General features: G+C 39.9%; 1 protein-coding gene across 1 annotated transcript; it reads left to right on the top strand.

Annotated features, from left to right (window-relative positions):
• The first annotated feature begins 4,956 nt into the window (after positions 1-4,956).
• On the top strand, positions 4,957-6,060 carry gper1 (G protein-coupled estrogen receptor 1). The gene is given in 1 exon segment (XM_070923571.1): positions 4,957-6,060. A coding segment is annotated over 1 exon segment (1,104 nt).
• Positions 6,061-10,502: the final 4,442 nt, after the last annotated feature.

Genomic DNA, 10,502 nt, shown 5'->3' with positions numbered 1-10,502 from the left:
AAAAGACATAAAGCAGAACAACCACTTACTATAAATCATTTTGCTGAAATACACATCGCTATTCCTTCAAGTGGTTTCCCAACACACATAATTTCAGCCATTGTTAGCACATGCAAGATCCTTTTTGTGGAAGCTGGTCTTGGAAGTACATTTTTGAGGTTCACAGTTTACTTAACCTCACATTACCTTGATTAATCAGTCCCTTGGAAGTGCCTTAAAGTCTAGAGAAATCCTAGAATCAGTCAATGTCACAACTCCCCTTTTTAGTCTTTTTTTGTGTCTTTAGGTAGGGTTATGACATATGCACCAAGTCTGCTATCTGCTGGGCTTCAAACAGTGGTGTCACTGTATAGTTTGTCTGTTTGTCTATAAACAAAGTTTGAACTGAATTTTACCTGCTCTGCTTTAGTGCTGTGTTAGAGTAATATTCACTTTATTAACGTGGTCTCATTTCACGTCATCACTATTCAGGCAAATATGCACACTCTCCTTCCTTTCTTCCTCTCCTCTTTCCTCCTCTCTTTGACAGTCTCTAGCACCTTTCCACTAGACTGACCTGTGCATCCCCACTTTCCCCTTATCTGTGTGAAGTCATGCGGACTGAATAACTGAGATTTAAGGTAGCTCAGGGAAAATCACAAAAAAACTGGCATGCTGTATGACCTCTCAGACTTTCTGCTCTCTTCTTTCTTCATCTCAGCTGCTGAAACAAATTTCTACCACAACTAAAATCCTCTTCTTCTAACCCACAGAAACTGTTCTCTGCTGTCTCCTCTCTTGTCAAAAATACAAACTTGTTTGTGCCAGCAGGACTACCAGCTGCCGTATTGACCCTCTCCACTCCTTCAGACCATCGCTGCTGCTCTGCTGCACCGTCCCCTACCAAGATCAGCTTTTCCAAGACAGGAGGCTATGTGTCATCTGCACTCAAATCAGCAAGAGGTACAATTCTTCTTTAAGATGAAACCAGCGCTTGACCCATCTGTCAGATGCTGCCTTCATTTTTTCACTGACTCTAACTACCATGAGCACCCCAACTATTCTGGTTTCAAGGCAGAGACTGTTAATCCTTTATGTCACTGAATCTCTCACTTTGTCCTATCTCCAGCACTATGAGTCCCCAGATGTTCCTTGACCTTGCTAGTCTGGAGAGCTATTCACAGGAGTGTACATATTCCTGTGTTTCCCTCTCTAACTGACTACCTGTGAGATGCTGAGAGTGTTAAGAGCAGCAAAACAGCCACATCAACTCACGATACGCAGGTTAGCACAAGCATTGAATAGGCTACTTAGCATGTTGAAGTGAGGCAGTGACACCTGGCTTGTCAGAAGCAAACCCTTTGGGAAGAGATTTCCTGCTCGAAGTTTATCTACTGCAGGGCAGAAGACAATAAACACATGATTTGTCCTCCACAAAGACATCCTAAAGCAACCTGATTGGATTGATTAGAGCTGTAAAAGGCTGAGCAGCAACAGAGCAAACCAGTGAGCAGGGTATTGACAGTTTAAATAGACCATGTCTGTATGCATTGCATATAGAAGTAAGGAGAGTATGTCAAGTGTGTGTAGCTGTGCATTGGAATTGTCTGCCTAAACCAGCTAGCAGGCATCACTCCATTCATCAAAAAAATGTGTATAATAAGTGATGCACACACCAGTTCAGTATAGCTAGTCTTCTTCTGTTTGCCACTGAACAGCAGTGTCTTGCTCATGAACATTTTTATACTGTACTACAGCCAAGGTAAGAATTGGACATTTCAAAAGCTTCTCCTGTAATCTGTAAATCCTAAATTGTACCCCACCATACCAAGAACTCTGTGCACCATGTCCAAGCTTAAGGTATAGACATTGAGAGTGCTATGACTGCTGTCTTCAAATTCCTGAAATGCACCCACTCCACAGGCTCTCTGTTGTTGTTTGTATCACATTCAAAGCCCTGGAACTGGTGCACAGTGCTGCCAAAGGGGCTGCAACCCCATACCTCCAGGCAATGATCCAGCCTTGGCCTGTACTTCCCTCTCCCCTCTGGCTGATTATGGATGTGACCTTCCCGCCTTGTGAAGACCTCCGAGTCACATTCTGTCTTTTGGAGGCAAACAGAAAATTCTTGTTGTCATGGAACACCAACCCTCTCCTCCTCTGCTTTCCTTTAAGCTTTATTAGATGCCTCTATTCTTAGGGATTTCATCCAATTTTAAACAAGGATTCTAAAGAGATTTCCCCTACCCACTGCTGTTTTTGCAGCTGCATACTGATTATTTAGGAATAAGTCTACTTGGCCTTAATCATAGTTGGCCTATGATATCAATATATTATGTAGGGGTCAATTAAATCAATAGTATTATCAAAGATGATTTAGTTTTACAACTATGCTTTATATTATGATACAGTATATAGCTCTGTTGTAGCAGATGGTTATTGTATGTCTGCAATTATTGCAGGCATCTGCATCCCGGCTATCAAAGAGACACTACACGAGCCAACACCACATCAAATAGGTCTCCATAGTCACAGCTTGGATACAGATTAGTTCAAATTCTGTTAATGTTTCTTCTTGCCCAGGAGCCAAGAGTCTGTTCTGTTTCCCGCTTATTGAGCGTGAAGGCTCACAAGGCTTTTATTAAGCCTTATCTGAATGTAATTGTTGTATTGAGCATGAACATAAAATAAGCAAGGGTCAATGTCTTTTCTTGTGTGTGTGAATCAATAATCAATACAGATCAGTGTGTAAACTATTTTATACATATTGATGGAAAAGCTAAGAAAGGTCATGTGCCATGTACGTGGCCCTTAAGAGCTAGACAACCCAGGTGAACAAATACTGCACAAAATATAAGTGGTTTCCATAACAACACAACCTGCTTCAAGGCAAACTCCACACTGTACTCATTTGTCCAAACTTTCCCTTGTGTTAAAATCAGCTCTCAGCCAGTCCAGTTCCTGGATGTTTTTAGATGCTCAGCGGACACCTGGAATCACAAACTGGGTAAAAGAGAAAAGGGAATCTGATGAAGCATGGTGACAAACCATGGGTGACAGATCATCTCTTGCCTTTCTGTCTCTCCCGCCCGCCTCTCCTCTCCAGACAGGGTTGGGCCAAACAGCAGGTGGTGCAGAAGAGAAGCCCGGACATGGGATTTACAAATCTCTGGCTCTCTGACTTCTGCACCGGACAAGCATGGAGGAGCATCAAATCCCAAATTTCAAAAAGTATGTGTTGCTTTTGACTCTCACATGTTTGCTACTATTTGTGGTTATGGAATAGTGCTTTATTTGTTTTATTTGTCAATTTCAAGTAGTGTCTTAAAACAAGGGCAGTTTGCAGTAAGATTATAGGTGATACACTAACTATACTGTATGTGTGTGTTAATTTACAGTTAATATGGTGTCAGTTCAAATTCAGTGTGGATGTGGCATGCCCGTGTGTCTTATGAATCTAGTTGCATAATGAGTTGTATATTATGTCATCAACTAGCTCTTTATCTTGCTCCATTACATATTTGGAGTGGCTGGTCGTGGTTTCTTAGAGAGCACTTTTACATAATCTCAGGTCTTTCAAAACTTCAGGAAAAACTCAGGAATCAGAAATCAAATACAAGATCATTTCTCTGAATATTCTTTTTCAATCACAGGAATATTTGACTATAAATTAGATGACAAAATATAGCTATGTGAGCTTTGATGGGTCATTGAACTAGTTAATTTCTTTTCTTTTTTTTTTACTCTCCCTGAATATTAAAAAGGAAAGGTTAAATTGTACTCATGCTGTGATAATGCTTATTTGTTTGTTGGAAACTATGCTTTAAAGCAAAGATAACATTTCTAGCATATACATGAAGTTATTCATGAGAATGCATCCCATTTTGCTTTCATATACATTCATGCTGTATATGTGCTGAATTACTGCTGTGAAGACTTCTGTTAATAAGAATGCATTAATATTGCAGAAGGTTTCCTCTGGTGGATATAAAACCCTACGGACTGTGAATGTTTGCTAAAGGTCATGTTTGCCGAACAGAATACAGTCTTTTTATCACCAGGGAAAGTCTGAGATTTTGGGCCTGAAAATTGTCCACTAAGGAAGAGCTTAGTTAGTCATGTAAAAGCTTGCAGTGAATATAAATCATAGATCATTTTGTGTTACATTAAAAAGTGTGATGTGTGCCGACTGGAGCCATCAAAACACAGAGGTTCACACGGAAGTTTGTTAAGTGTTAATGACAAATATGTTTTTATCTCGCCAATTGATAGTCATCAAGTCAGGACAAACCGTTTCGTCTGAGCTCTGATTGGCTGAGGATTTCTCAGGAGGATTTCAATGCATCTGTTTAAGTCTGAAGCTTGAATGTTAATGTGCTTACTTAGTTGCCAGACATCCATTTTGAGCACTTCAAACTTCTCTCACTAAAGTGGGCTCATGTCATTTTCATACTAGATCATACATTTTTTTTGAACAAGTGTACTATACCTCTTAATTATTCTCATTTAACTGCACACAAGATTGCAGCTGTGCACCTAATTCATTTTAATGTTCTGACTTTTTTTCTTCTCATCTCTCCACAGCTCAGGTGTCACAGCAATAGCGTCTCTGGCCAAGGCTCGCTGAATAAAGATGCTCATGGACTTGGAGAGATAAAGCAGCACTCAAATCAGATGACACAAAAGAGGAGAAAGAAATCCACCCTCTAATCTCAGGACCACAGTCTGGATGACGTGAGTCATCAGGTTACAAAGGCCAAAGACGATTTTAAGACATGGAGGTGCTTCTGTCTTGTGTCTGGAATCCATTGGTAGATGAACCTTGATGTCAACATGGGGTCAAACAAACCGTAACCGTTTTGTTCCACTCACCTGACTTCTGTCAGCATGCCAACACAGCATAGATGATTCACCCTTTAAAGAGACACAACTGGGAACTAACAAGGTCTAATGATGTAGCAGCTACAGGTGACTTACATGTGGCCCATGATTTAAGACAATCCAACCACAGTCAGTATGGAAGTGCAGACAACCTCTTTGGTCTGGATATATGTTAACAGTACAGAACAAATGAACACTTCATATGAGCATAACACAACATATTTGATTGAAAGCTCAGACAAATACCAATCTTACATCATTGGTCTCTTCCTGTCCTGCCTGTACACCATTCTCCTCTTTCCCATTGGATTTATTGGTAACATCTTAATCCTGGTGGTGAACCTGAACCACAGAGAGAAGATGACCATTCCCGACCTTTACTTTGTTAACCTGGCTGTAGCTGACCTCATCCTGGTGGCAGACTCCCTCATCGAGGTCTTCAATCTGAATGAGAAGTATTACGACTACGCTGTCCTCTGCACCTTCATGTCCCTATTCCTGCAGGTCAACATGTACAGCAGCATCTTCTTTCTCACATGGATGAGCTTTGACCGATACATTGCCTTGGCTAACTCCATGAGCAGCAGCCCACTGAGGACTATGCAGCACGCAAAGCTCAGCTGTGGTCTCATCTGGATGGCCTCCATCCTGGCCACCCTTCTCCCCTTCACCATTGTGCAGACCCAGCACAGGGGCGAAGTGCACTTCTGCTTTGCCAATGTCTTTGAGATTCAGTGGCTGGAGGTAACCATTGGCTTTTTGGTGCCCTTCTCCATCATTGGTCTATGCTACTCTCTGATTGGACGAAGCCTCATGAGGGCCCAAAAGCACCGTGGATTGTGGCCGCGGCGGCAGAAGGCCCTGCGCATGATCGTGGTGGTGGTTCTGGTGTTCTTCATCTGCTGGCTGCCAGAGAACGTTTTCATCAGCATCCAGCTGCTGCAGGGCACAGCTGACCCATCAAAGAGGACTGCTACCACCCTGTGGCATGACTACCCACTCACAGGCCACATTGTTAACCTGGCAGCTTTCTCCAACAGCTGCCTCAACCCCATTATCTACAGCTTTCTAGGAGAAACCTTCAGGGACAAGCTGCGTCTCTTCATTAAGCAGAAGGCCAGCTGGTCAGTAGTGAACCGCTTCTGCCACCACGGCCTCGATTTACACCTCCCTGTCAGGAGCGAAGTGTCAGAGGTGTGACTGTTCGGAAGAGGGACAATTGTTATGAAACTGAGTGCACAAAATATGCCAAACATTATTCATATCTAAGTGATATATCACCCAGTGTGACATATTACTTCAGCTTTCTTCATCTGTTATTTAGCTTTGCCTCATAGTTGTGTCTCAGTGAACCTGCTCACTTTCTGAACAAAACACAAAAGCACCAACAATGTACACACAAATAACTTGATATGTCTTTAAGTAGATAACAATACACATACAGTACTTATCTTGTTTATCTGAAGTGTATTTGATGTGTTATTTCTTCAAAAAGGTAGCTGGCAACAGTAAATGCAATGCTAGTGAGGAGCAAAATGTCAGCATCTCCCCTTGAAGTACAGCCAGTAGGCAAAGATAACTAATGGATAGATAAGTGTCAGAAGAGATCAGCTTTTGTGTAAAACAGACAATAATGAAACCTTTTACATTGTGTGATCTATAATACAAATCTTCCAGAACATTTTCTGGGTATGTGGGATAACCTGTAGAAATAGCAACAGCGGCGTCACAGCTAAAGCAGCATGCGTAGAGAAAATACTGCATCCAGAAATGACCACATACCCACCATCCAAATCAACACCACCATTACAAAACTGAAGACACAACAAGTGGCAGAAACTTGCTTTCACTGTCCCTATCTAAGATATTACTGTACCCCTTGCTTTGTGCATTTCAGCATTTTTTTTCTTCTGTTGAAAGAAAATTGCCTTATGTGTAGCTAAACATTCATTGGACAATGCAAACAAATGTTCACAAAAAATGATTTATTTTTAGAAATAAAGAAAATGTCCAACTTTTGTTGTTGAAGTTGTTAAAAGATTCTAATGACAAGAATTTTTTCTTAGATTTCAAAAAGACCAAACAACATTTAGATAAACCTAGCTAGTTTTATACACATCTTCAAGTATTACATGGGCTAAATAAAGGGTTATGTAGCTACGCCCTTTATTTCTTACTTGTTATACTGAGCGTTTTGATGTAGGAATCAGTGAGTACTCATTTCAAAGATGGCTGAGCTATTACCCCACTTGTCAGTTCCTGTTAGCGTGATGGTAGAGCAAAGAGGCAGGTGTTGTTTTGCCCAGAGGGGATGAGACAGCGTAAACACATCATTCAAATGACAACATGAAGCTGCTTCAATCTTTTGTTCTTACTCGTCTTTAACATATATTACTCCAATAAAAAGCAATGGTCAACCATAAACGTAAGTACAAACAATTTTCCATGTAAAACATGCTTCATCTGCACATTTGTAGCTTATTTTTCCTATCACTGGACGTGTGGATTCTCTTAAAGTATATCAACACTGACAATTTGATGCTTTTGACAGAACAAAGGTGCTCATTAACACATTGATCACAGGTTAATGTAATGCAGATTACCAGGATACACAGGTGCAGTTTAAAAATTCTAAATTGTATCCCATCAGAGTCTCGATAGCAGAGGTTTTTATGAAACCTGCCATAAAGTTTTACAGCCTCTAATTGTTTGTTGATCTATCAGAGCAAACATTATAAATTCTTTCTCTGCAATATTGCACTGTTTTCTTGAATTCAATAGTGCTCACAGTTATATGAAATATAACAAGGTTTCCAGAATATTCTCTTTCTTGCTTACATTTTTTGCAAAAACAAACACTGCGAGTACAACTGGTTCTGTGCATTGGGAATAAAGAGGTGGATGTATTATGTAGCAACAACAAAAAGAGTACGGAAAACTCTGTCACACCTAGGTTGAGGAGTGTTCATCAATATATAAAATCTGTGTATTGCCAGCCTGCAGTAGGCCTGAGCTGTGTTTGTGCATGAGGCTGCCAGAGATAATGGCCTGACTGGGAAAAACAGGAGTCCAAACCACAAACTGTTATTCCAGCTGTAACAGTCCCAGCAGCCTGGGAAAGCAGCGCTGAGGATTGTTTCAGTGATTGTTTATTAGAGGTCTGCAAAAATGCTAAACTTGTTGTGGTAAATGATACTTTTTGCATGTTTCCATTACACAATGTTATGTCCCATATCCTTACCGTGCAAGTGAACATTCAGGATGTTGCACTTTTCACAGTTTTGTTTTTCAAACTGTTAACCTTGACCACGACAGGTTTGAGTATATCTTATATATTTGTATTTTGTATGTGGATTTACATGTGTGTGGAGACTAGAATCTTCAGTCAACAGCACATTGATCAGAGCCACAGAGGGAACAAAGACAGGAAGACAGGCAAGTAATAATGCAATGAAAGCTGTCAAGTTCATTGATATAAACAAGCACCACCTAGACACCAGAGCCAAGACCCTCCAAGTTCAACACTGTGGAAGAGACAAAGGATCATCTTTACATCACGCATACACACATCCACACACACACACACACACACATTCAAGATGCTGTGAGAAGAGGTTGACAGTGGACTGTGTATACAGCTGAGACTACTGAGTAAGGTTAAAGGTTTGTGGTGACTGACGTCACAGAAAGGGAAAAAGGGTGTGACTTTTCCACTTGCTTACATTCAATGCTTCCTCCTCTGCATCAATCTGGTAAAAGAACATAATACAATGTCATTAGGATATTCGTGCATAATATTGGGCAGATGAACATGTTCACGCAGTCAAATGATGATAATAATGCAATCTAAAGACAAATCCTGGAGGTTTTTAAATTGGTTGAAAAAGTAGTTGGCAAAATCATTAAATACACACTAGTTCTGCAGCCATATGGGCATATTTTTCTCATTGTACCCCTGCTGCAGTTTCTCAAAGTGCTTACACACAGAGTGACCATTATCATTTTATTACATGTAAAACGATGTGATATTGCACACAAGTCCTGTAGGGCTGTAGGGAGGGTTGGTGTTCTATTGGATTGCATTATGCTGAATTCTGATTTCTATATAATATTTTGTCTCCTACATGCATGTTAATGAGGATGGACAAAACATTAGACACATTTCAGTATAGCACAGTGAAGTCCAAGTTGAATCAACACCTTTCTGACACCACATACACTTTTAAATTTACAATTAATTTCAGAGCTGTTGTATTGGATTATATTAGATTGTGCGGATTGTGCCTAATGAACAGGTACCTAAATGCACATTCCTTAAATTCAGCTTCCTATTTGGTATCGATTGGCTTAGGTTTCAACTTTTAATGACATCACATCTCATGAGAGTTGAGTTTGTCTAAGTTTACAAAAAACACAATATTAAATTACAAAATATAATTCCACATAAAGGTAAGCACCCTTAAACATGTTCTTATATAAGAAAGGTACTAGACATTGTCCAACTGTAAGATGAGTGGGGGAGGGGCATATCAAAGTAATTACAACAGGATGGTCCAAGGTTTATGCATAATTACAAGGCAGTGCACTCGGTGGACCTCAGCAGCTGAATAATGGATTAGACGTATAATTGCATTTGTAAATTAAAATCCCTTACAGGAAAAAGGAGCTGAATAGAATAGATTAGCTTCCCTTAGCTTCCCAACACAGACGGATTGGAGTTCAACATGCTGCAGTAATGACGAGCCAGACCCTATCAAATAGCCAATATATTGTATATTAACGCAATTCAAAACATTTGATTGTAAGCACCAAACCATTTTTTTGTTATATTCAAAAAGTTATATTCAGCCTATATGCTAAGTGTAGTAGTGTATTGACCTAAAGGACGTGGCCCACTGAGATAAAAACAAATAAAACAAAACAACAACAAAAAGAGTAGTAGCCTATATCACAACAGAAGCTCGACTGACGGCAATATGACAAGGCTTTTCACATCTCCCCCACCACACATACCTTCACCTTCATTAGAGCTGTGAAGTGTGGTGTTCAAATCTAAATACAAGGCAAATTATAATGCAACGTGTTAAAGCTGTTAAAATATTTGAGGAAATCTTAAGTGAACAATTAACTGTTGTTCATATTCTTCTTCATTCAGTGGAAGCCACTGTTTCACTTATGTATTTAAAACTTTAAATTCTAATTGTGTTTTTTTTAATTCAGGAAAAAGATGACTGCAAAAAAAGTTGTTTTCAGTTACCATTTATCCTGAGCAAGGTCATGTATTAATTTAGAAATCATATATTTGTAAAGAATTTGACAACGGTGCCATTTTATTGGTGTCTAACCCATAATCATCAAGAGCAGAGTCGATTATCTTAAATATAACCATGATATTTTAGACCATACAATAAAATAAAGGGATTTTTGTATTTCTTCATTTTACTTCAAATATATACTCACTAACAATAAAAACAGCACGTGACGCAGAAGGTGTGTCAACAGAGATAAGGGAATATCAAAGCTGAAGTCATAAACACTCTCAGAAGTATGTCACTGGTCTCATCCTTGCAGCGCCCCCTGCATTGTTTGCTGTGCGCTGGCGTGCAGGCGGACGTGCATGCACGCGAGCAACAGATCCCAGC

The sequence above is a fragment of the Enoplosus armatus genome, chromosome 17 (genome assembly GCF_043641665.1).
Source record: "Enoplosus armatus isolate fEnoArm2 chromosome 17, fEnoArm2.hap1, whole genome shotgun sequence".
Lineage (NCBI taxonomy): Eukaryota > Metazoa > Chordata > Actinopteri > Centrarchiformes > Enoplosidae > Enoplosus > Enoplosus armatus.
This window is presented reverse-complemented; position numbering and strand designations above follow the sequence as displayed.